At 57.1% G+C, this 24,656-nt stretch overlaps 11 protein-coding genes across 11 annotated transcripts; 9 read left to right on the forward strand and 2 right to left on the reverse strand.

Moving 5' to 3' along the window:
- Nucleotides 1-545: 545 nt before the first annotated feature.
- SPRG_20149 (hypothetical protein) lies at nt 546-2,622 on the forward strand (the record flags this gene model as incomplete). The annotated part of the gene is made up of 2 exons (XM_012345380.1): nt 546-2,506; nt 2,573-2,622. The coding sequence occupies exons 1-2, from the start codon at nt 601-603 to the stop codon at nt 2,620-2,622; spliced, it is 1,956 nt and encodes a 651-aa protein (XP_012200770.1). The 5' UTR covers nt 546-600.
- Nucleotides 2,623-2,655: 33 nt separating this feature from the next.
- SPRG_06510 (hypothetical protein) lies at nt 2,656-3,715 on the reverse strand. The gene is made up of 2 exons (XM_012345325.1): nt 2,980-3,715; nt 2,656-2,925 (listed from the first exon to the last, which is right to left on the reverse strand). Exons 1-2 carry the CDS (start codon nt 3,620-3,622, stop codon nt 2,681-2,683), a joined length of 888 nt encoding a protein of 295 aa, XP_012200715.1. The 5' UTR covers nt 3,623-3,715; the 3' UTR covers nt 2,656-2,680.
- Nucleotides 3,716-4,381: 666 nt separating this feature from the next.
- On the reverse strand, nt 4,382-5,474 carry SPRG_06511 (hypothetical protein). Its single transcript, XM_012345326.1, has one exon. The coding sequence runs from the start codon at nt 5,407-5,409 to the stop codon at nt 4,453-4,455; it is 957 nt and encodes a 318-aa protein (XP_012200716.1). The 5' UTR covers nt 5,410-5,474; the 3' UTR covers nt 4,382-4,452.
- A 1,051-nt stretch (nt 5,475-6,525) lies between these two features.
- SPRG_06512 (hypothetical protein) lies at nt 6,526-7,040 on the forward strand (the record flags this gene model as incomplete). The annotated part of the gene is made up of 1 exon (XM_012345327.1): nt 6,526-7,040. The coding sequence occupies one exon, from the start codon at nt 6,526-6,528 to the stop codon at nt 7,012-7,014; it is 489 nt and encodes a 162-aa protein (XP_012200717.1). The 3' UTR covers nt 7,015-7,040.
- A 250-nt stretch (nt 7,041-7,290) lies between these two features.
- Nucleotides 7,291-7,851, forward strand: SPRG_06513 (hypothetical protein; the record flags this gene model as incomplete). The annotated part of the gene is made up of 1 exon (XM_012345328.1): nt 7,291-7,851. One exon carries the CDS (start codon nt 7,291-7,293, stop codon nt 7,849-7,851), a length of 561 nt encoding a protein of 186 aa, XP_012200718.1.
- A 1,429-nt stretch (nt 7,852-9,280) lies between these two features.
- Nucleotides 9,281-10,336, forward strand: SPRG_06514 (hypothetical protein; the record flags this gene model as incomplete). The annotated part of the gene is made up of 2 exons (XM_012345329.1): nt 9,281-9,737; nt 9,789-10,336. The coding sequence occupies 2 exons, from the start codon at nt 9,281-9,283 to the stop codon at nt 10,334-10,336; spliced, it is 1,005 nt and encodes a 334-aa protein (XP_012200719.1).
- Nucleotides 10,337-11,630: 1,294 nt separating this feature from the next.
- SPRG_06515 (hypothetical protein) lies at nt 11,631-13,246 on the forward strand (the record flags this gene model as incomplete). The annotated part of the gene is made up of 2 exons (XM_012345330.1): nt 11,631-12,087; nt 12,146-13,246. 2 exons carry the CDS (start codon nt 11,631-11,633, stop codon nt 13,189-13,191), a joined length of 1,503 nt encoding a protein of 500 aa, XP_012200720.1. The 3' UTR covers nt 13,192-13,246.
- Nucleotides 13,247-14,128: 882 nt separating this feature from the next.
- On the forward strand, nt 14,129-15,997 carry SPRG_06516 (hypothetical protein; the record flags this gene model as incomplete). Its single annotated transcript, XM_012345331.1, has 3 exons — nt 14,129-14,405; nt 14,455-15,832; nt 15,883-15,997. 3 exons carry the CDS (start codon nt 14,129-14,131, stop codon nt 15,995-15,997), a joined length of 1,770 nt encoding a protein of 589 aa, XP_012200721.1.
- Nucleotides 15,998-17,003: 1,006 nt separating this feature from the next.
- SPRG_06517 (hypothetical protein) lies at nt 17,004-19,841 on the forward strand (the record flags this gene model as incomplete). The annotated part of the gene is made up of 4 exons (XM_012345332.1): nt 17,004-17,460; nt 17,506-18,518; nt 18,572-19,114; nt 19,377-19,841. 4 exons carry the CDS (start codon nt 17,004-17,006, stop codon nt 19,839-19,841), a joined length of 2,478 nt encoding a protein of 825 aa, XP_012200722.1.
- A 231-nt stretch (nt 19,842-20,072) lies between these two features.
- On the forward strand, nt 20,073-22,159 carry SPRG_06518 (hypothetical protein; the record flags this gene model as incomplete). The annotated part of the gene is made up of 2 exons (XM_012345333.1): nt 20,073-20,532; nt 20,580-22,159. 2 exons carry the CDS (start codon nt 20,073-20,075, stop codon nt 22,157-22,159), a joined length of 2,040 nt encoding a protein of 679 aa, XP_012200723.1.
- Nucleotides 22,160-22,635: 476 nt separating this feature from the next.
- On the forward strand, nt 22,636-24,626 carry SPRG_20150 (hypothetical protein; the record flags this gene model as incomplete). Its single annotated transcript, XM_012345381.1, has 4 exons — nt 22,636-23,089; nt 23,144-23,949; nt 24,019-24,396; nt 24,450-24,626. Coding segments are annotated over 4 exons (1,815 nt in total), but the record flags the coding sequence as incomplete, so codon positions are not given.
- Between the last annotated feature and the right edge of the window lie 30 nt (nt 24,627-24,656).

Consider the following 24,656-nt stretch of genomic DNA (forward strand, 5'->3'; position numbering starts at 1 on the left):
GGCGCCCATGGGTTGTCGACTCCACATATTTGTTGATATACCTGGGGTTTGAACGGCAATGTGAGGCGAGCAGCATGCGCTGGCAAAATGATATGACCTGAAACCGCCAGCAACGGCGTCTGTCCATTTCTGCTCTGGTCGTTTCATGATATATGCTGTTGTTGAAGTGGGTCGTGAATTGAATCGTTTTACCCTAAACGAGATAATAATGTCGGACTTTTATAGTTTTCATTCGGTTGTGAGCAAGGGAATCCCTTGATTGTGAGGAGCGTGGTGTAGGCAGACCAAGCGAGACGGGAGCGCGATTCGCTGGACATTGTGCGAAAAGCTGGAAAAGCCGAAGACGGTTGGGTGCCTCGGGCTCTTGAACGAGGCTATGGACCATAGCCTCATTCAACTGCATATGTACCATAGCCTATGGTACATATGCAGTTGACGGACGGCATGAGGTGTCTGTCGCACGTGCCCAGTTCGAGTGAGTGAAGGTGCACATGTCCCCTCTCCCTACCGCAACGTACACTCTGTAACGTTTGTGAATGAAGGTCGCATGTCAATGGACCTTTTCTTGGCAAGCCCACGATTCCTCGTTGCCATAGTTGCATGGCCAACTTTGGCAGCACCGTGCTCCAGCAGCCCGAGCTTGCGTCCGTTATCTTTTGCTTCCAGTCTGGCGTCTACGCCGACGTCAAGAAGGCCTTCCGCGCCATTAACTGCCTCGTCGGCTTTGCCGGGCACCAGTATGTCGTCGACCCGTCGTTCCACTCTCGCTTCACCGACGGCCTCGCGCCCATGACCCACTTTGGCGCCATGTTGTACGGTCTGAGCGGCCTCGAGCGCGACGCGCGGCTGCCACTGCACGTGGCCATCGCCCAAGGCTGTTTGCGCCTCACGCAGCGCATCCTGAAGTGTCTTCCGATGCGCATCGGAAGACGCCATCATGCTCGCGTTTACCAGCAACCGCACCGAGATCGCCGAGTTTTTTTAAACGAGCGAACAAGCGTGCCCGAGCTCTGCCGACCTGTCAACGCGCTGGTCGAGAGGCAGAGTACGCAAATGCGATGGGCGCTCGCGCAAGCCTTGCGCAGCAACGACTCGAAGACCCTCATGCTGCTGCTTCGCTTTGGCGTCAGCAACAATGGTATGCTCTCGTCCGACGTGCGGTCGGCCATGAAACAAGGGACGCTGACCAACGTCACGCTGGCCCTCGAGCTGCTTCCGTGGCTCGCGTACCCGTCGCTTCTGGACGACGCCGCCGCACGAGGGTGGCTGCCGCTGGTACGGCAGCTCCATGAGCACGGCTTCTCTTGCTCGACAGAGGCACTGGACAAGGCGGCAGCGAATGGGCATCTGGCTGTCGTCGCTTTTTTGCATGTGCATCGAAGCGAAGGCTGTACCGTCAAAGCCATGGACGAGGCGGCGGCCAACGGCCATTTGGAGGTTGTGCAGTTCCTCCATGTCAACCGGACAGAAGGCTGCACGGTCAAGGCGCTTGACGAAGCCATCGCGCTCGGCCATCTCGACACTGTTCGCTTCCTCGCCGAGCACCGGTCGGAAGGTGCGTCGCCCGCCATGCTCGATTTTGCGGCAGCCAACGGTCACCTTGAAGTCGTCCAGTACCTCCACAGCCTTGGCACCTATGACTGCACTGTCTTCGCTGTCGACGACGCTGCTGGCAACGGCCATGACGACGTCGTGCGCTTCCTCTTGGCCCACCGAAGCGAAGGCGGTAGCCGAACGCGCGTCGTCGGCATGGCACTTGAGAACGGCCATGCGTCGATCGCATGGTACTTGCTCTCGCTCGGGTATCCGTTGCCGACATTTCAGCTTGCGATCGTGCGCTACACCATCGGTGCCATCCAACTTTTGGTGGCCCAAGGTGCTCCGTGGAGCCCGACATGGATGGACGAGGCGTGTACTGAAGGCAATCTCGATCTCGTCCAGTACCTCCACAACCACTCGCCTGCTGGCTGCACCACCGCCGCGCTTGACACGGCCGTGAGAAGCAAGGCGTGGACGATTGTAGATTTTCTATTGGAGCATCGACACGAAGGCGGGTCAGTATCGGCCGTCAAGGACGCATGGTGCCATGGCAGACCTGATGTCGCGATGCGTATCTTGGAGCGCCAGCCCGAGCTTGGCACCAGAGACGTCCTCCACGCTGCTCTGGCGCACGCTGGTCCCGACACCATTGAGCGGATGCGTCCGAGCATTGATGACGTGCGAAATGAAATTTGTGCGATCGCCGGCGAGCCGCAGCTTGCGACCAAGAGCCAGCGGCTGCTGCCGCTCTGCATGCACCCGACGGACGCCATCGACAACGTCCTCTTTCTTCTCGACGTGTTTGAGCTCTCGGATCGGTGGCGCCCAACGCTGCTCGAGCTTACCGCGCCCGAGCTGCTGACCCAAGGACGAAAGGCCAACTTGAAGCTACTGCCGTCAGTGGAAGCGCACGCAACATCGCTCTTGCAGCGCGGGGCGGTCGTGGACTGGGCACTGGCCAGTGTTTGTAGTCATTTCTGGTACAACGACGCTGTTGCCAACGCCCATCGATGCGCGAAATGGATCGCTTCAGTCCAAGATGCCCAGCTCCAGCGATGGCTCACACACGATTGCATGCGCTAGAGTCAATAAACAATAACATGCGTCAATTGAGAGGTGGAAACACTGTATAAACTCTGTTTTATGCCTCGGTCGTTTCGACACGCGCGGTGATCATCTCACTCTTTTGAACGAAACCAATGCGTTGGTACGCCTTGTTGGCCGCGGCGACAGTCGCGTCCGCAAAGAGCATGAGGCGGCTTGGCGGTCCGTCACGCAGAGCCAACAGCGCGTGGCAAATGCTCGCCGTCAGCGCTGACGCATACCCGTTGCCCCGATGCGCTTCCGGCGTGAACACCGTCATGATGCGATGCAACGCAAAGGATCCTAGTCAAGACAGACATGTCAGACAATGTGTCCACGTTTCGTAACGCATCGTACCATCGGGGGCAGGCACAGGGGCCGAGTGCCCGGCGCAGGCCACGACATCGCCGTCGACGAGCCAGACGTACATGCCGTGGCGTGCCATCTGCGCGTCGAGGCTGGCTTCGATCGCACTTGGCGTCGACGGCTCGCCGACCTCGTCGTAAAAGCGCGTCATGAACGCAAGAAGCAACGACTTGTGCTCCGCTGTCGCCAGCGCCGCGGCACCGGCAATCGTCCGACCACCAATGACGTTGACGTTCGTCGGCAGCGCCGCCGGGTTGAGCACGTAGAGCAGCAAGTGGTGGTGGGGCGTCACCTTGGCCGTCACGTGCTTGGAGGTGTAGCCGTCGAGGAAGGCTGGGAGGCTAGCTTTCGGCCCCCGTGCCTCGGGAATCAAATCGGGTACGGTCGAGGCGACGAGGAGGCCAAGCGCATGGGCGTCGGCAGCATCCATGGTCGGGCACATGATGAGCCCGCGGCTGGTGACAATGGCACAGGCGCGGACGTCGCCGGTGGTTGCGTCGACCGAGACAAAGTGGTGGTTGCCGGTAGTGACGCGCGCAACGATGCCAATGAGTTGCAGTCCCTCGGGGTCCGCGATCGTCAATGGCACAATAGAGTCCAAGAAGGTAGCTGCAGTCTCAATCGCTTGGATCATGACGATGCTAAAGTGAAAATGAAGTGGCTTGGGAGAGGAGGCGTCACGCGACAGCAGGTATTGGGACCCGGTGAGTACCAGACTACGTCGTCGAGGTTACCCGACTCTGTCACGAGAAACGGAGCACTGCATTTGGGTGCCACAGCCCTTTTCTCGTGGCCGCTGCTCGTTTGGTCGTGTCGTTGGAATGACGTTGATGGTTGCACACTCGTCCTGAAAATTATAGCCGTGGACCGGATGTCGAACCGTCCACTCGATTCCAGCCACCCACGACAAAAGTTATGCTATCCGAATTGTCTAATGTTCTGCAACATGGGTTATGTGGGTTTCAAAAGATCACCTGCGATGTGACAGAACTTGGTCTTGGCGACGTCGGAACAACGGCTCGGAACATCGACGATCATTCCAGCGACCAACATGCCACGTCCAGTGACACGCCGGTGCACGAAGCTCCAACTATAAAGATAAGAAGTCTAGTGCATTCGAATGAACGAGTCTACCGAACGTTGTCTACCTCGGTAGGTAGATGCATGGACCCTTTGATTTGGTTGGAACCGCCTGGGCTGTCGGGTGCTGCATATAGTATGTGATTGGACAAAATGATCTTAATATCTGCGTTCTCATTGGTCAACCACAGAAGGATATGTGCAACTGGTGAGTGTGATGTTGGCGAGGCTCTGTACATCGGTGATGCTGCATCATAAAAGCAGTTGAACCTTCTTACGCGGAGTAGGCTCGATCCATACTTCAATAATGCACTTTGACTAATAGAGTGCGTATATTTATTTTGGATTTTGGCTCGCTACGAGGCGTTTGTATCAGCCAACGAACTAGACGGGCGACTTGTCGGCCTCGTGCTTGTAGTCGGACGTTGGTGACGCGCACTCGTCGTCGTCCGTGACGGGGGCGTGCACGCTGCGCTTGTACGTCAAGACGCTGTCGGTCGTAAAGACGACGAGCGCAATCCAAATCACGATAAAACCCACGAGCTGCGTGCTCGTAAACGGCTCGTCATACAGGAAAATCCCAATGAAAAACTGGATCGTCGGGCAAATGTACTGCAAGATTCCCATAAGTGCCATCGGAATGACCGGCGCCGCCTTGGCAAAGAGAATCAACGGCAGAATCGTGATCACACCCGTGCCCACGAGGAGGAGATTTGTCTTGGTGTCGACATGGCCAAACGACCCACTGCCATCCGCGTCGACGCACACCAAGTAGATGGCAGCTGGCAGCAGCATCAAACTCGTTTCGAGCGTGAGCCCATGGAACGAGTCGAGCGGCGCCATCTTTTTCGCCAAGTTGTACAAGCCCGACGTCGTCGCGAGGGTGATGGCGAGGTACGGGAACTTGCCGTACGCGATCGTCGGGATCAGAACGCCGATAAGAGCGATTCCGAGCGCGACCCACTGCCACTTGGAGAGGGATTCCTTGAGGAAGACGCGGCCGAGACACGCGTTGACCATCGGGTTGATAAAGTACCCGAGGCTGAGCTCGATGATGCGGTTCGAGTTGGTCGCAAAGACGTAGATGAAAAAGTTGCCCGTGAGCAGGATGATCGCAAGGCCGTAAATGACAATATTGCGCTTGGTAAAGGCGACGGCCGCGTACGCGCGCCATTGGCACGTCAGAAGCACCGAGGCGAGGAGGAGGAGGCCGGACCACAAGACACGGTGCACGGCGACTTGCATGTCGGGCACGTCCGGGAGCTGCTTCCAGTAGATGGGGAAGAACCCCCACATGGTGAAGGCCAGAAGCGCGTACAGAACGCCGTGCTGCATCGACATGTTGCAATGCGGCGAAGCGCGCAAGTTGGAGTATGCGATGGACCGTGTTCGCTCCGAGGTCGTGGAAAATCTGTTTTTGTGAGTTACGACAGATGGATCGAGTGGCGCCGCGAGACAACCTTCGGCGGCATTCCTATTTGCGGCAGATGCATCGGACGATGGCAAATCTAGAAGGTGTTGGATAGAGTCGATGAACGCAATGATGGCGGCGAAGCGTAGGCGGAGGTTGCGGCGCTGTCGACGCGGGTGAGGACGTCTTTGGCACGGGATCGGCTTCGGCCGGCTTCGGCACGGAGGTCGCGGCATCCAACTTCAAGCCGAGGTCACGACAGTGGCACTCGATCGGCACAACGAGCTCGGCTGACGTGGCCTTTTGGTCTAAAGAAGAATTGATCTCGATCACGTGGCACATTTTCCTGGCGTAGTAGAATGTACCAATGCAGTCTGGGCGTCCAAGACAAATAACATCGCTGCTACAAGGTATCTCTGTGGACAAGGGATGTAGGGCGATGCTTTATCACGCCAGGCGACGGCAAGAAGAGAGGGCGCGTTGTGTTGACGGTGATTGAAAGCGTGGTATCGTTGACGCTATTGGTACCTGCAACGTCATTAAACAGATGGTATCTCGCACGATCATCCACGTCTCCTCTGGTGAATCACAGCCACAAACGGCCACATGCAGGATCTGCCAGACGATCCTAGCCCGCTCGATGCATCCAATATGAGTGGTCGCAATGTGTGATTCATTTATAGAGGGTCGGTGCCCTACATTGCACTTCTAGCCCGTTTGACTCGAGTCCTTCGTGCCGAGAGGTGTGGTCCCGTCGGCGTCTATGCAGAGCCCACACCACTGAAACAACACACAGCTGAACTACAACTGACCTCTAGACAAAACATCCCCACCAACTAGCTCCACCAGCTATGATAGAGATAGCTCTAGGGGTTAATAAAGCTGTCTAGAACTTGTACTCGTGTAGCACCCGCACACTCTCGATGCGAATTGCACCGGTCGTCGAGTCGTTGGATAGATTTCGGATCGATCCCTTTTACAATCTTGGAGTCGATTTGTCTGTTACAGGACTTGAAACAACCTTCTTGGCGACGGGCTGCAGTACCATGGCAGCGACCTTCCGCCGCGCCGTCCTCGACCAGCCCGGGATCGCATCGATGGTTTTTGAGTTTCACTTTGGGTTGTATGAAGACGTGCGCGTGGCCTTTCTCGCCTGCGACGACTTCGTGGAGTTCAACGCCGAATACGAACGGTACTTTTTCGATGTGTCGTTCACAAAGACATTTGCACCAGACGTCGTGTGGGCCCGCAAAGGGAGCGAGCTCCACGCCCCGTACTACTGTCTGCTTCCCAAGCAGCGCGATGACCGATTGCCCTTGCATGTTGCCATTTACCAAGGCTTCGTGGAGCTGACGAAGCGCATGCTTCGCTGCCGACCAGACCTCGCCACCAAAGACGCGATTGTTTTGGCCATGCAAAAAAGCCGTCTCGAGATTGCCGCGTTCCTCTTGGATGAGCGAGCGACCATGCCCGCGCTCTATCGCTATTATGTACCCCTGTCCCTGCCCAACGTCCAAGGTATCCTGGACAAGTGACACATTTTCCAAGCCCGAGAAGCGTCGTGTCCTCGAATTGTATCTCAACAATGGCGGACAATTCAACAACGACTGGGTGCAGCTCGCCTGCGCTGGGAACAACTTGCCGCTCGTTCAGTTTCTCCACGAGCACCCGCTCGCTCGCTGCACCTACAATCCGCTTGGGACGGCGATCAATGTGAAGGCGTGGGACGTCATGCCGTTTCTCGTAGCACACTGCACGACGGCCATTTCGTTTGAGACGTTCCAGTCGATCTTGACTTTGGCGACCTCGACATGGCGACGCATCTCTTGCAGCGGCACCCCGAATACGGCCTCAACCGCTTGCTTAAAGACGCTGCGAACGGCCACTACACCGACTTGTCGGCGGTCACGCGATTTCTCCTCGCGGCTGGTATCGGCAATCCTCGCAAGTGCCTTTGCGACGTTGCCGGTCGTCGAGAGTGCGTGACGGCAAGCAAGATTCTGCTGCCGTACTGCATGGACCCGACCAATTCTCTCGCCAATGTCATCTTTCTTCTGGATCTTTTGACGCTGCCTCGCCGCCGCCGTGCGACCATACGCCAGTTGATCACACCCGAGCTCACGTTCCAAGGGCGCAAGGCTAGCAAGCATGTTCAAGTAGACCCTGGCGTAGCAGCACGTGCGACGACGCTCCTGGATTCTGGCCACGTGGTCGACTGGGCGTTGGCCAATCTGATTGGGCATCTCTACGCGACTGACGAGACGGTTGCCATGACGCGCCTGAAGGAAGGGAAAGAGTTGGTCGAGGATGCTGAGCTCAAGGCGCAACTCAATCACCTGCTCGGACAGAAGCGCCCGACTCGCTCAGATTAGTCGCCCAAGACGACGTGATATAATCTGAGAGCTTATGTCTTATCTGAGAGGTAGTGTGTGATATTAGACGTCACCAAGAAGCTACCACAAAGCAGCAGATACCAAGGAAAGTGGTTGGGTGGAAAAAGTTCGCGACGAGGACGCATCATAAGGAGAGGGACCTCACAAACGATATCGATGATCCAGTGGCCAATGAGACTTTAACGAAGAAAAGGGCATCTCATGTACTAGTACATGCCTGGTTGGAGTTGCTCGCACAACGCGCCGTCTCACTCTGGACTTGCATCGCTGGGATCAAGTTTGTGTCCAAACTGCTCACCAATATACCATAGCCGATACCGGATTCCTCGTCGCTACTGTTGCTCCTGCTAGGAGTTGAAAAGCAAGTATTCCGTTCTCTGGTTTCTTATTGTCAAAGTAGTATTGGTCGACTGCTGCCCAACGAATGCACATTGCAATAGCACCTTGTGTCGTGCAACACAAACCGCACAGTGAGGGGCATCTCCTTGGAAACACGCAATTCCATAGCGTTATGTCAGGGCGCCGATTCGCGCCCGAAATCGAACGATAATATGCCATGTGCCCGATCCACCAAGGCACTCCAAATGGCTTCCATACCGAATCATATCGCTCTCATCTCGAGTAGCATAAGATCCAACGACCAGGGGTCGTGCTCGTATCGATGCCACTGCAAGGAGCGTCATGTAAGCAACGTTTCACCACGACGTCCTCGGCCAGCCCGAACATATATCGACGGTCTTTTAAAGTTTCAGTTTGGCGTGTATGAAGACGTGCAGTCACAACCACGTCGTTCGAAATGCGCTCAAAAGCGGTCGTCTGCCCACGGTAAAGTACCTCCGCTCGCTCGGGTACTGTACCCGTTTCCGACCACAGTATTCTTTTCCGTCGTCAGCCGTGGTGCAAGCCCGAAATAGTTGGTGTCCGTCGGCTCCTTGTCACCCACGGCTCGCCTTGGGACGAAGACGGAATGATGCCGCAAGCCTGCGCTTTCAACAGCGTACCGATTGTCGAACTCATGTTTCAAGGAAAAGAGGCTATCCCAACGATGAAGCTTACACCCACTGTGGCAGTGCAAGCGACAATATGCTGCTGCAGACTGGCGAGGTTCACGACTGGGCGCTTGTTGTTGGGCATCGGATTGCTGCCGACGCGGCGGCCAACGCGACGGGCGAGAGGCAAAATGGACTGCCTTGACCTTCCACAGTGAGCTCCAGGCGCAGCTTGTCTCCAGAAAACCCACGCGCACGACCTAAAATCCAACGCACGATAAAACCATCGACAGCAAATACAGTCTTGGACACTCGTGTGACGTGGCAGTGGTAAATGGATTTCATGACATCCGGATATACACAATCGCTCGTGTGATTGTCCGGATATTGCGTCCGACTTGCATTTGCAAAAGAGCGTCATGGCCGCCACGTTCCACCACGTCGTGCTCCACCAGCCTTCGATCGCATCGATGGTGTTTGAGTTTCATTTTGGGCTGTATGAAGATGTGCGTTCAGCCGTCCGCGCCTGCAAGCAGCTCGTCGCATTGGACGCCGCGCGAGGCGTGTACACGTGCGACGCATCGTTCCCGACGGCGTTTGCGCTCAACGTCGTCTGGGACGGTCCCATGCATTTTCGCGCGTCCTCGCATAGTCTCCGCAGTGGGAAGCGCGATGACCGCTTGCCGCTGCACTTGGCCATTGCCGAAGGCTTTATGCAGCTGACCCAGCGCATGCTACGCTGCCGACCGGACCTCGCTTATGAAGACGCCATTCTCTTGGCCTTTTACAAGAATCGCCTCGAGACTGTCGAGCTTCTACTGGAGCTGCGATCGAGTGTGCCAGAGCTCTATCGACGCTTCGACGCTGGATCCCCACGTACGATACTCGTATGCTCCGATATTCTTGGAGAGTTGAGCCATGACGTAGCGGGTTACGCGCGACGTCCCAATTTTATCGTGCGGTCCATCTTGCCCGCTATGCTAGCCCGAGAAGACTCCAAAGGCGTCGAGCTGCTCCAACGATTTGACTCGCGCCCCGATATCTTTGCACTGGAGATCGTCCGCGACGCCATTCTGAGCGCGACGCTGGACAACTTGACGCTCGCCGTCAACACATTTTCGCGGCTTGTGTACCCTGGTCTCTTGGACGATATTGCGGGTCGAGGTTTCTTGCCGCTCGTGCGAACGCTGCACGAACGCGGCTGCAGCTGCTCAGAAAGAGCCATGGATTACGCTGCTGCGAACGGTCATTTGGAGGTCGTCCAGTTCCTCCATTTCAACAGGACGGAAGGCTGCACAACGTATGCGCTCGACCGTGCCATTTACAATGGCCATTTCGACGTTGTCTGCTTCCTTATTGAGCATCGAATGGAAGGCGCGTCGCCCAACATCCTCGACCGTGCTGCTGCCGACAGCCGCATTGATATCGACCAGTACCTCCATCTCAGGACTTGGATCCTGGCACGCCACTGCTAAGTCTGGATAGCTGTGCTACGATCGTAGTTCGACCCTGGATTATCCAGTCTTGGTGTTTACTCAATACACACATTACATTTAGCTCCTTACGACACAAGTCGCTGCCTCGTGCGCCAGCACATTTCTAGACCACAGAACGCGCTTCAGGGTTTTTTCTGTCTCGAACGACGACCTCGCACCGCTGGCCGCCAAGCGCTGGCTCAGTACACTCGACGGCGGCGCAACCGCGGTCGTTACTGCCCGCCGCGCCGCCGGTGCTTTGATTGCTCAGGAGAGACGTCAGTCTGAAAGCTACTTTTCGACAAGACATCGGCGCAGGTACGGGCGTATGCCCTTGTACTAGTACTACCACGAGTCGAGCTACCACACGTCGTGAACTTGCCCTTGTCATCGTGGTCCTGTGAATACCTAATGCTTCGTATCGATCTACACATTTTGTACATCGCTGCCAAGTGGCCCTGGTTGATGAAGATATTGGTCGGCACGTGGTGTCGTTTTGGCTCCGCGGTCATGTCCAGCGATGTACGTTTAAGTGCTGTGTGTTGTGTGTTGAGGTAGCAGCTGCTCCAAGCCTCCCACAGAAGAACAATTCCTGTCAATCCAAATGAAGAGCGACTCGAGCCTCATTAAATAACTGCGTCTGGCAGCACGTTTGCGTGCAATGACGACGCTTGGTGCTTTGCCAATCGCTTAGAAAAGCGCCTTCGATGGCTGCTGTGAGACCACCAAGCATTGGAGCTACTAGCAACGACACCAGGATCGATGCTTCCAAGCCTTGCGTCTCCAACGACTCAATGTAGTGTGTCTGTTCACCACTGTCCTTCTCGATGGTTGACAGGACGGGAACTCGAAACGGTCGGTCCACCTCGGACCTCGGTCGACAACAATGGGTCTGCAACTGCACTCGAGGCCATGGGCTTACAGCACGTTTGATTGTCTTCTTTAGATTTAGTCGTTCCTCTCAGCGTGCAAATGTGGCTTGACGGTCTCGCTGGGTTCAATTTTGGATCCATCTTGCTTTTCTTGGTTTGATTCAAGATTCTTTATGGCCAATCAAAAGATGCCACTCATAATCCACGGCTGCATGCATTGCGACGTCTTCGCGTTGTGAACTGGACATTCCAAGTCTCCTATGTCGCAGGTGTCAAAGACGCTTCTGGGAGCTGCTTCTGGGGAGTTAAAAAACTTAGTCGCGTCGCCGTTCGATGCAAGAGAAATTCCCACTCAACGATTCCCGGTCATCCGGATAAAATCCATTGGCCCATTTTTGACACGGTGCAGACAGGCGGAAGCGATGGCCACGACCTTCTCCAGCGCGGTCCTCGGCCAGCCCGAGATTGCATGGATTGTGTTTGAGTTTCAGTTTGGCGTCTACGAAGACGTGCGTCCCGCCTTCCGCGCCTGCAAGGAGCTCATCGCATTTGACACTGTGCATGCCGATTACACGTGCGACGCAACGTTCCCCTCGGCGTTTGCGCCCGACGCCGTCTGGGACGGTCGCATGCGATTTTTTGCGTCCTCGTATGCTCTCCGCACCGACGAGCGCGACGATCGCTTGCCACTGCACTTGGCCGTCAAGGAAGGTTTTGTGCAGCTGACCCAGCGCATGCTACGCTGCCGACCGGACCTCGCTTATGAAGACGCCATTCTTTTGGCCTTCTTTTATGATCGTCTTGAGATTGTTGAGCTCCTCTTGAACGAACGTGCGACTGTGCCAGAGCTCCACCGACGCTTCGACACTGGTTCCACACGTACGTTAGGTTCCTATTCCTCCGACAGTTGAGAGTCCTCACGCCGCATGTTTCGTAGCCGGCGACGCACGACGACGTATCTCGTCTATTATGCGGGCTTTCTTGCCCGCTTTGCTGACCCGAGACGACTCAAAAGGCATCGAGCTCCTCGAACGCTTTGGCCAGCATCCTGACGCCTGTACACAGGAGACTCTCTGCAGCGCGATCTCCAAGGCGACGCTTGACAACCTGACGCTCGCTTTGAATTGCTTTCCGTGGTTGTACTACCCAGGTCTCTTGGACGCCATCGCGGGCCGCGGCTTCTTGCCGCTCGTGCAAATGCTCCACGAACGCGACTTCAAGTGCTCAGCGAGAGCCATGGACACCGCCGCGTCCAACGGCCATTTGGAGGTCGTTCGCTTTCTGCATTTCAACCGGACCGAAGGCTGCACAACCGACGCGCTGGATGGAGCCATTCGCTATGGGCACCTCGATGTTGTTCGCTTCCTCATTGCGCACCGCACGGAAGGCGCGTCGCCCAACATCCTCAACTACGCTGCTGCCAACGGTCACCTCGAGATCGTCCAGTACCTCCATTCTTTTGGCACGTTTCACTGCACGGTCTACGCTGTCCACGATGCGGTGTGTCGCGGGCACTTGGAGGTCGTCCAGTTCCTCTTGACCAACCGAAGCGAAGGCTGCAGTCGCGATCGAGTCGTTTACTACGCTGTTAGAAGCGGGCATCTGCGCACGGCCGAGTACCTCCTCTCCCTCGGGTACCCGTTTCCGACCGCCGAGATCCTGTTTGAGAACGCCATGATGCGTCAGCCCGAGATGGTGGACGTCCTGCAGCGTCTGGATGCCCTCGGCGGCTACTGGGACGTCAATGAAACGATGTTGCGAGCCTGCGCAGCTAACAACGTACCGCTTGTCGCGTTTCTACAAGACCACTCGGAGATGAGCTGTGACCCCGACGTTTTGCTCATGAGCGCGGTCGAGAGCGCGGCGTTGGATGTAGTGATCTTTTTCTTGGACCAAGGCACGACGAATACCTCGATCGATGCGCTCGATGTAGCACTTTCCGTTGACAACGCTGAAGTTGACGAGCCCACGATGCAGCATTAAGGAACCGCACACACAACGCCTAGCAGCAGCTAGCTTTTACATGACATGCATTGAGGAACACCATTGTACATTTTGAATGACAATCGCTTCTATTGTGTTCCCGGTCAGGTGTTTGGAGTGTGGTTCGATGGCGAATCATAAGCATTCATGAGTGATCGATTTTGGCTACGCAACTTTTAAGCAGGAACGAGAAGGTTGAAAACATCTTATCCTGCGACGTCGCTATGGACTCCACAGCGACGTCGCAGGATAAGATGATTTCATTGGTATCCGTTGAACTGATACCAAATGCACGCGATTCTAGTAACAAGCGAGCTACGTCCAAGCAAACTGATGGTCTGGTTATCGCTGCCGATTCAAGTGCTGCCGCATTCACGTTCTGGAGGCTGAGAGTTGTTGGTGAAAGCACTTTATGTGTGAAGAGTCGAGGGTTTTGATCGTCGACAGCAATTGAAAAAATTCAAAGAGTGCGGTAAGCGATGGCCGCGGGATTAACATGCAATGGCAACTCGTAAATGAAGCCGGCGGAGTTCAGGCGGCTTGGAATCTTGGACGTCTTATAGTGTAGCCGAGCAACTCGACGAATGCGTTGAATGGGGCGAGTGTCATTCGTAAAGTGAGGCTCTTGGCAAGCTCGTGCGACAATTCCATGGCGATCCTCCACCAGTACCCGGATCACGACCACATCCGGATGCACAACGCTTAACATCTCGTCGCGGGAGGGTTAAAACATCAGTTGCAGAAAAGCCGGACGATGGCAACGAACTTTCAGCGCGTGCTCCTGGGCCTGCCCCAGATCGCATCGATGGTCTTTGAGTTTCAGCTTGGTGTCTACGAAGACGTGCGTCGAGCCTTCCGCGCGTGCAACGAGCTTGTCGAGTTTGGCCGCCCGAAATAAGGCATGTTCATGGTGTACGACTGCGACGTGTCCTTTCCAATGGCGTTCACACCGCACGCCGATTGGCGCCGCTCGCAGTTTCGGACCGAAGACCTCTTACTCGACAGCAATCTATACGACGCCAAGCTGCCGCTGCACTTGGCCATTGCCAATGGCTGTGTGCAGTTGGCCAAGCGCATGCTTCGCTGCCGCCCGGACCTCGCCTCGGAGGACGCGATCGTCTTGGCCTTTTGGAAGGGCCACCTCGAGATCGCTGAGCTTCTCTTGGACGAGCGCGAGAATATTCCCGAGCTCCAGAATCTCGTGCGGGTCGAGGGTACGTTCTTGTCTTGCTTTCATGATGTGACGCTATGAATGCAACGTAGCTGGCGCGAGAGTGCGCAAACCAGCTATCTTGTCGAGCGTTCTGGCTCAAGACGACACGAAAGGCGTCGAGCTGCTCCAGCGCTTTGGCCCATGCCCCAGCGACTTTGGTGCCGACGACAAGCAGATTGCCATTTCGGAAGCGACCTTGGAGAATGCGACGCTCGCACTTGACGTCTTTCCGTGGTTGGACTACCCAGCTCTCTTGGACGATGTTGCAAGCCAAGGCTTCCTGCCGCTCGTACGCTTGCTGCACGAACGCGGTCATGAGTGCTCGACGAACGCCATGGGCATGGCAGCGGCCAACGGCCATTTGGAGGTCGTTCAGTTCCTCCATGTCAACCGAACAGAAGGCTGCACGGTCGATGCGCTCGACGGCGCCGTTCTCTTTGGTCACATCGACGTTGGTCGCTTCCTCATTGAGCACCGCATGGAAGGCGCGTCGCCCAACATCCTTGACGAAGTTGCTGCCAACGGCCACCTCGAGATCGTTGAGTACCTTCATTCTCTTAGCTCGTTTGACTGCACGGTCGACGCTGTCAACAAAGCTGCGTCCGGTGGCCATTTGGAGGTCGTCACGTTTCTCTTGACCAACCGACGCGAAGGCTGCAGCCGCGATGAGGTCGTTGAAAAAGCTCTCGATGGCGGTCATCTGCGCACAGCAGAGTACCTCCTCTCGCTCGACTACCCGTTTCCGACCAAGATCAAGCTTCACGGAGGAGGTTTCGACAAGCCCGAGATGGTTGGTGTCCTTGAGCTTCTCCTCGCCCACGGCAGGCCCTGTGACCCAGGTTGGATGCGCAGCGCCAGCGCTTTTAACAACCTGCTGCTTGCGCGCTTCCTCCACGGTCACCCGAACTATTGCTGTCACCGCGACGAGCTGAAAACAGCGATCAACTGCGGGGCGTGGGACGTCGTGGACTTTCTCTTGGCCCACTGCACGGCCAGAATCTCGGTCGATGCGCTACAAGCTGCACTGAGTTTCGGTACTGTCGATGTCGTGTCGCGCATTCTGCAGCGCCGGCCAAAACTTGGACACGATGACCTTCTTGATTTGGCAATTCGACGCCACAACACGGAGGCGATCCAGTGCCTCCTCACCGCCGGCATCGGCAAGCCCCGCGCCTGCCTCATCAAGATTGTACGTCGTCGAGAGCACTCGACGGCGAGCAAGCTCGTACTACCGTACTGCATGGACACCGTCGACCACCTCGACAACGTCCTCTTCCTTATCGAGCTCTACGAGAAGTCGGACCGCCGGTCGCGAACGCTGCAGCTGATCACGCCCGAGCTCACGGTCCAAGGAACATGGCTGCCGAAGCTAAGCCGTTTGCACCAAGTGTGGCGGCGCGAGCGACAGCGCTGCTCCGGTCTACCGAGGTTGTCGACGGTGCTTTGGCGCTCGTCATTAGTCATCTGCATGCGACGAGCGCGTCGGTGGCGCGACTCATGCGCTTGGTCAACATGGTCACTGACGGCGAGCTCAAGACGCAACTCAATCGCCTCGTCGCTCACAAACGCAGCCGATCGGGACGCCCTGCGTAATGGCCAATACATTTCCGTATACCTTTCTTTGTATTTTATCCGATCGATCAAGCCAAGTCGACAATCATGGCATCGACCTTGAGCGTTGTTCTTGGCCAGCGAGAGATCGCATCGATCGTTCTTGAGTTTCAGTTTGGGTTGTATGAAAACTTGCGCCGCAGCTGTGAGCTCGTCGAGTTGGATCCTGCGCGAGGACTCCTAGGCCAACGTCGACGAGCGCACTGATTAACGATATGCAATGAAATCAGAAATCAACTTTAAAATCAGTCCCATACGTCAAGTCCAAGGCGTAGTGCATCGATGTTGCTCCACCTTCTCCCCCTACCGATGAGCCAGCGCGGTCGACTTGGTCGTTGCAGGTGAGTTGAAGACGCGTCGCATCACACAATTACACATTATTGCAAGCGGTTGGAACCTAGTCAAAGTGATGATGCACACCTCTCTTATTGATTTCATAGCTACCATTGACGATCCAAGTGTTGAAGCGGCGAACCCCCCGTACCGCGCAGTTAAAGCAAATGAACAAACAATGTCCAATTTGGACTATGCTGTCCACAACAATTCGACCTGCACGACGAGCTCAACCGCCTGCTCGCAATCAAGCACGGACACTCGACTCTCAAAGCGTAAACTGCAATTTGAATACGATAAATGTACAAATGGGATCGTGGCACGAACCCGATGCCTTTCTGGCGTTGCGCGACGACTTGTCTATCTGTCGCTTACTAAAACCGTGTCCCATGCAATGAAACGCAGTGCTTGAGGGCCACGACATCCATGTTCTACTCTTCGCATAAGAATGTCAATCAACCGTCCTATGGGCATCTGCCCATCGTCGATGCACAACTCCAAGCGCACTAAGAGTATGGCGAAATTGATTAGCCATCGACAGGTAAGATCCCCACAACCAGTACGGATGGATTCCAACGGGCACATCCGAATACACTGGGCAGTCGCAGCAGAATCGGTCCCTTTTTCATTTTGCCTTCTGGAGAGCAACGCGACGATGGCAGCGACATTCCGCAGTGTGGTCCTCGGTCAGCACGAGATCGCAGCCATTGTGTTTGCGTTTCAGTTTGGTCTCTACGAGGACGTGCGCCCAGCCTTTCGCGCCTGCCATCAGCTTGTCGAGTTTGTCGGCAACGAATACGAATGTGACGTGTCGTTCCACACGGCGTTTGCCCCCGACGCCGCACCAGAAGGCGGCTACACGCTATTCCGAGCCTCGTACTATAACCTACGCCCACGTCAGCGCGATGCTCGCTTCCCGCTGCACGTGGCCATTGCCGAAGGCTGTGTGCAGTTGACCAAGCGCATGCTTCGCTGCCGCCCGGACCTCGCCTCGAGAGACGCGATCATCTTGGCCTTTATGAAGAACCGCCTCGAGATTGTCGAGCTCCTACTCGATGAACGTGAGAAGGTGCCCGAGCTTCATCAAGGAGATGACATCGCGCGGACCAACAGTATGCTATTTGCTCTTGCCATGGGCCTCTACTAACATGACGTAGCTACCACCGCGGAGCGCGACTTGAGACATCCGAGCAACTTCTTGTCCGAAATGCTGGTTCGAGCCGACACGAGAGGCGTCGACCTGCTGCAGCATTTTGGCCCGCGCCCCACCGACTTTGGCACCGTCAGCAAGATGCTGGCCATTGCCAGAGCGACCCTTGAAAATGCGACGCTCGCTCTCAACGTGTTTCCGTGGCTCACCTACCCAAGACTCTTGGACTATGTCGCGGCACGAGGTTTCGTGCCGCTCGTCCAGTCGCTGCACGAACGCGGTCTCGAGTGCTCGACGGACGCCATGAACGCAGCGGCTGCCCACGGCCATCTCGATGTCGTTCGCTTTCTGCATTTGCATCGACGCGAGGGCTGTACCACGAACGCCATGGACATGGCGGCGGCCCTTGGTCATGTGGAGGTCGTCCAGTTTCTCCATGTCAATCGCACCGAAGGCTGCACGAGCTATGCGCTGGATTGTGCGACTCGGAATGGCCACCTCGATGTCGTTCGCTTCCTCGTGGAGAACCGCGCCGAGGGTGCTTCACCCAACATCCTCAATGATGCTGCTGGCAACGGCCATCTCGACGTCGTCCAGTACCTCCATACTCTCGGCTCGTTTGGCTGTACCGTCGCCGCTGTCGACGATGCGGCCAAGAATGGTCATTTGGAGGTCGTCACGTTTCTCTTGACCAACCGAAGCGAAGGCTGCAGTCGCGACGTCGTCGTTCGAAATGCGCTCAAAAGCGGTCATCTGCGTACGGCCGAGTACCTCCTCTCGCTCGGGTATCCGCTTCCGACCTCGGTGTTTGTGACTGGAAAAAAAAACTTGCGCAAGCCCGAGATGGTTGGTGTCGTCCAGCTTCTCCTCGCCCACGGCGTGCCTTGCGACCAACACTGGATCGTACAAGCCAGCGCTGTCAACAACGTGCCGCTTGTGCGCTTTCTCCACGCTCACACCGACCCGTCTGCCCACCCCTATGCGATATCAGTGGCGATCCGCGGCAAGGCGTGGGACGTCGTGGACTTTTCTTGGCCAATGGCACGGCCACAATCTCGGTCGATGCGCTAGAGGCGGCACTGAGTTGCGGTGCAGTCGATGTCGTGTCGCGCATGCTGCAGCGCCAGCCAGAGCTAAGACACGACAACCTTCTTGATTTGGCGGTTCCAAACCACAACACGGACGCCCTCCAGTACCTCCTCACTGCCGGCATCGGCAAGCCTCGCGCCTGCCTCGTCAAGATTGCAGGTCGTCGACGGCATTGGACGGCAAGCAAGCTCGTACTGCCGTACTGCATGGACGCGAGCAACCATCTCGACAACGTCCTCTTTCTTTTGAAGCTCTACGAAGAGTCGGCCGACCGCGCGCGAACGCTGGAGTTGATCAAGCCCGCGCTCGCGTGCCACGCACGAAAGGCCAGTCAAACCGTCGAATTTGCGTCGAGCGTGGCGGCGCGCGCAACGACTCTGCTACAGACCGACGGGGTTGTCGATGGTGCTTTGGCGCTCGTCATCAGTCATCTTTGCGCAACGGACACGGACGTCACTACTGCGCGACTGACAAGCTTGGTCGACTTGGTCGTTGACGACGAGCTCCAGACGCAGCTCCATCGTCTCGTCACTCGCAAGCGCAAGCGATCGACTTCTACGTAATGGCCAATACAGTTTCGTACACCGCTCCTTTCAATCGTATCTCATAGATTCGCTTCGCCGAGATAGCAAACGAGCTATGCATAAACTCGTAGTGATTTAGCATTGTCTTTCCAGCTGCGATAACCGTTGCACACGGAAGGTTGAGCTTCTTATGAAACCATTCTGAGTGTCCGTGCACAGATTGTCCTCCGCTCGTGCTCGCTTTTCCCACGTCGTGCTCGGCCAGCCCGAGATTGCGGTCCTTGTGTTTGAGTTTCAGTTTGGCGTCTGCGGCGACGTGCGCCAAGCCCTCCGCGCGTGCGACGCGCTTGTCGAGTATGACCGCAGCAGCTACGTCTCGTTTCCGACGGTGATCGCGCCGCACGCTGCGTGGGAAGGCTCTACGCGAAGTTTTGGCGCACCAGGGTATTGGCTATGCAACTGCCAACGCGGCGCACGGCACGTGCCCATCTACGAAGGCTTTGCGCGGCTGGCCAAACGCCTCGTTCTGCACAGCCTCGCGACCGAAGGTGCGATGGTCGTTTTTGCTTTGCTCGAGAACCGCTGTGCGGTCGTTAAGTTTGAAATGGAGCAGCGCACAAATGTGTCAGGGCTGCGTCGAGGTGTCCACACGCAGAAGCGTACGAGCCTCCATGCCAACCACGCCGAAGGCGCCATCCTCTGTGCACTGCTGCACCCATGTCATAGATGATTCCACGTCGTTCCAAGAAGCACTTGGAGTGTTGCCTTGTCGACGCACGCGACCTCTTCTGTGCGACTCGAACGTGCGTTTGGAGTTTTGGTTCGACGAGCTCTTCTGACGCAGAACAGCCCTCGGAACACGACGGGTCTGCTGTCCCAACTGGCATATCCGAATAATGAATGGCCTGTCGCAACGGTCCATGGTGCATTTTTCTTTTGCTCGTTGGAGAGAAGAGCAACCATGGCAGCGACGTTCGCTAGCACAGTCCTTGGCCAGCCCACTATCGCGGCCATGGTCTTTGAGCTGCAGTTTGGCATGTATGAAGACGTGCGTTCGGCCTTCCGCGCCTGCGACGAGCTCGTCGAGTTCAACAATACTGGCGCCCAGTACAAGTTTGACGTGATGTTTGCCAAGACATTCACATCCAGCGACACCGCGTGGGAGCGTCCCGGGCCTTTCCACGGCCACTTGTACGGTCTACACTGCCGCCAGCGCGACCACCGGCTGCCTCTGCACATGGCCATCGCTGCCGGCTCGATGCACCTCACGAAGCGCATGCTCGGGTGCCGGCCCGACCTTGCTTCGAACGACGCGATCCTCGTGGCCTTGTCCAAGAACCGGCTCGAGATTGCCGAATGGTTGCTGGACCACCGAGCGATGCAACCCAAGCTCTATCAACGCACCGACCTCAACGAACATGGTACGCTACCCTCTGTTCGCGAACGGTGCTAACTGTAGCCTGTCTAGACCACCGATTGCGATGTGTCTACAATGCCCTGGACAGCATTTTGCCCGTCGTCCTCACACGCGACGACACGAAGGGCCTCGAGCTGCTGCAGCGCTTTGGTCCGTGCCCTGACGGAATGGATCACGGGGCTCTCCGACGCGCCGCGTACATCGCCACGCGCGAGAACTTGACGCTCGCACTGGACGTCTTTCCGTGGTTCCACGACCCGCATCTTATGGACGACATTGCGGGTCGAGGTTTCTTGTCGCTCGTCCAGTCGCTGCACGAACGCCACTTTGAGTGCTCGACGTACGCCATGGACAACGCTGCTGCGAGCGGTCATTTGGAGGTTGTCCGCTTTCTTCAAGTCCATCGGACGGAAGGCTGCACGGCCAGCGCGCTCAACAGCGCGATTTGCCACGGGCAACTCGACGTTGTCCGCTTCCTTCTCAAGCACCGCACGGAAGTCGCATCGCCCTACAGTCTTGAGAGTGCCGCCGGTCGCGGTCACTTGGACGTTGTGCAGTACCTCCACAGTCTCGGGACCTTTGCCTGTACGGCGTTGGCCATCGAGGACGCGGCGGAAGCGGGCCATTTGGAGGTCGTCAAGTTTCTTTTGGCCCACCGAAATGAAGGCTGCCGCCGCGACCGCGTCGTGGCCAAGGCTCTCGAGGGCGGGAGTCTGCGCGTGGCAGAGTACCTTATGTCACTTGGGTACCCGCTTGTGACGTCTGGTATCCTCTGGAGCGAGGGTTGCGACGTCTTTCGCAAGCCCGACATGGTTGGCGTCCTTCGGCTCCTCGTCGCCCACGGCGAGCCCTGGGACGAGTTCTGGCTGCTGGAAGCGTGCGATTGCAACAACGTGGCGCTTGTCCAGTTTATTCACGCGAACTCGGACGCGATGTGCCACCCGGAAAATTTGGCGCGAGCTATTGAGAACGAGGCGTGGGCCATTGTGGACTATCTTTTGGCCCACTGCACGGTCGACATCTCGGACGAGTCGCTGCAGGCAGCGCTACGCGGCGGTCGCGTGGACCTTGCAACGCGGCTACTGGAGCGCCAGCCCGAGCTCGGACGCAACGGCTCGTTGCTTTTGAACGCGCTGAAAGGCCAGCACGTGGAGGTGATGCGGTACCTCCTCGCTGCTGGCATTGGCAACCCGGCTGAGTGCCTCGTCGACGTTGTGGGTCGTCGAAACTATGTGACGGCGAGCAAGCTCTTGCTGCCGTACTGCATGGACCCGACGAACCCTCTTCAAAATATGATCTTCCTCTTGCGCGTGATTGCGCTGCCCGACCGCCGCCGCAAGACGACGCTCCAGGTGATCGCGCCCGAGCTCACGTACCAAGGGAAGGTGCTGAGTTTGAGCGTTCAGCTCGCACCGAGCGTGGCCCTGCGTGCGACAACACTCTTTGAGGCGGACGAGGTTGTCGACTGGGCGTTGGCGCTCGTCGTCGGTCATCTCTGGGGGACGGACGAGACGGTCTCCACCGAAGACCTGACGAAATGGACGGCTATGGTTGAAAACACGGAGCTCAAGTCGCAGCTCACGCGTCTCCTCGCTGGCAAGCGCAAACTCTCGAGCGAAGACCAAGGTTAGACAAGGCAGCATAAAGTCAATCGAGTCGATTTTCTCTGCGTTGTGTTATGTTGTTGATGCCTTTTAAACCCAGACATTGTGCTCGAAAGCCTATCCCAGCTTGGATATACATACGTGCATGGCCTGGTCCACGACAACGAGCTCCAGAAAGAGCTCACGCGCCTCTTCGCAAGCGAGTACGAGAAACTGACACGCAGACCAAGACGCCTGTGGGGATCGATGCCACGCCGACGTTGTCCGAGTGAATCACGACAACTTGTCTTTTTCCTACGAATAGTTGACATCGCTTGACAGATAGTAAACGAGCCAGATAGACGGCGTGCGACGCGGCGAAGGACAAGCAACCAATCAATTGATCACTTGAGAGGCCGCCGACCGTTGATAGGACCCGACCACAGAGGTTGCCTCGACCAACTGGCGCATGCGACTACACAGCTTGCTATCGGTTCAAAATCTCATTTGCATTTGGAAGAGCCATGCCCGTGACGTTCTGCAGTGTGGTCCTCGGCCAGCCCGAGATCGCGTCGCTGGTCTTTGAGTTTCAATGTGGCTTGTATGACGACGTGCGCTCGGCCTTCCGCGCCTACGAGGAGCTCATTGAGTTTGACGCCACGCGAGATCGATTCGAGTGCGACGTGTCGTTTGCCAAGGCATTTGCGCCACACGCTGCGTGGGAAGGCGGCTTGACGATTTTGCCTGCCGACTATTTCACCAAGCACGGTGCCAACGACGCCCGTCTCCCACTGCACATGGCCATTGCCCAAGACTTGGTGCAGTTGACGAAGCGCATGCTTCGCTGCCGGCCTGACCTCGTCTCGGAAGATGCGATCGTCGTGGCGTTCTACAGCAACCGCCTCGAGATGGTCGAGCTCCTCCTCGATGAACGAACGAATGTGCCCGAGCTCCGTCGCAACGCTGAGAACAGCGAGAGTACGTAGCTTCTGAGAATGCTGGCGCTATCCTATCCCTAAACCAACGACGTAGACGACGTGCGCGTACAGGGCAATATGTGCCGCATCTTATCCGACATGCTGTCTCGAGACGACGCGAGCGGCGTCGAGCTGCTCTGGCGCTTTGGCCTGCGCCGTGGCGACTTTGCTCGGAGAGTTGTGGTCTTCAGCAACCGTTTACCCACGTCCGAGAACTTTACGCGCGCACTCGCGTACTTTCCATGGCTTCTCGATCTGCATCCACGTCTTCTGGATGCCGTGGTTGCGGCGGGTGGTCTCTTGCCTCTTGTGCGCTTGCTGCACGAACGCGGTGTCGTCTGCCTCCCGGTCCTCTGGTACCAGCTCGCGTGGGTCGCACCGGACACCACGACGGCCGCAATCATCGACAAAATGATCCTCCAGTTCATCAACGGCGAGCCGCCGGTCATTGGCGCGGGTGCGCAAGGCCACCGGCTCCTCCATCAAAGTATCGTCTTCGCGCCAAAACACCAAGCTGGCCTCGGCCTCAAGCCGGCGCTTGTTACGTGGTCAGCGCGTCACCGTGGCCACTCGCTACGCTACATGCAGGCCGCGCTCACGACGTCCCCGGTTCCGGCCTGGTCGTCGCCAAGCATGGCTGTCGTTGCCAACGCATACGCGCCGTGGGGCAACTTTGCCGACCTCGCCTTCGCCGACCCGTCGCTCCCCCGGATCCGGCGCCTGCTTACGTCCAAGGCAGTGCCCGACCGGTTCAAGTTGATGCTCAAGTACTGGTTCGACATTCGCGTGGGGCCGAGCACGCTTCCGGCGCCGTCGCCGCTGGTCCACGAACAACCGCTTTGGTCCAACCAGTTTCTCCCGGTAGATAGCTGTAGCTACGTAGAGAAGACCACAAGATGGCACACTCGGTACGCCCGGACGATGGCCAAGATCGGGATCACTCAAGCCCAACACGTCCACACCTTGATGCTCGCCGCCGCCCCGATGGAGCCGCTCGCGACAAGAACTCAACGCCTCATCCAAGCAGTGACGGCACAGCGCCGCGGCCGTGACCTCGGCCCACACGTGATACCGACCGACAAGTGGCTCGGCTGGCTCGCTACGACGGTCGACGCCTTCAAGTGCGGCCCTGTGCCAAGCCCGACTCCCAAGCCGCCATGGCTGGTTCGACTCCACAAAGTTACCAAGCCGTTGACCCAGACGACGCCTGCCGAAGCCCGCCGACGTCGTGCCCCGCCAAGGACGCGCTTGCAGCTACCGACCCGCCACCTGGGCGTCGAGGAAGACTTCTACGAGGCGCCTGCCGCCGTAGCCGCCGCAGCTGAGCTGAGCTCCGGCTACCCGACGCTATCTTACCAAAGTACGCCGACTTCGTCTACGAAGTGATGCTCCGCGCGGTCAAGTTCCGCGCACATTTGCACTGGCTCGACAGGGCCGACCAAGCGTGCCTCTTCTGCCCCGCGCACGAGACGTACCGCCACTTCCTCGTAGACTGCGACTTCATCAAGGACGTGTGGAGCACGCTTCACGCCGTCACGGTCCCTTTCGGTGTGACCTTGCCGACTACG

The sequence above is a fragment of the Saprolegnia parasitica genome (assembly GCF_000151545.1).
Source record: "Saprolegnia parasitica CBS 223.65 unplaced genomic scaffold supercont2.22, whole genome shotgun sequence".
NCBI lineage: Eukaryota > Oomycota > Saprolegniomycetes > Saprolegniales > Saprolegniaceae > Saprolegnia > Saprolegnia parasitica.

What these genes read in the sequence shown, in the direction of transcription:
- SPRG_06511 (XM_012345326.1), bottom strand. Translation starts at nt 5,409, where the DNA reads ATGTCGATGCAGCACGGCGTTCTGTACGCGCTTCTGGCCTTCACCATG.
- SPRG_06510 (XM_012345325.1), bottom strand. Translation starts at nt 3,622, where the DNA reads ATGATCCAAGCGATTGAGACTGCAGCTACCTTCTTGGACTCTATTGTG. An exon ending in CCCTGTGCCTGCCCCCGATG is followed by an intron (nt 2,926 to 2,979) that starts GTACGATGCGTT and finishes TGTCTTGACTAG; the next exon opens with GATCCTTTGCGTTGCATCGC.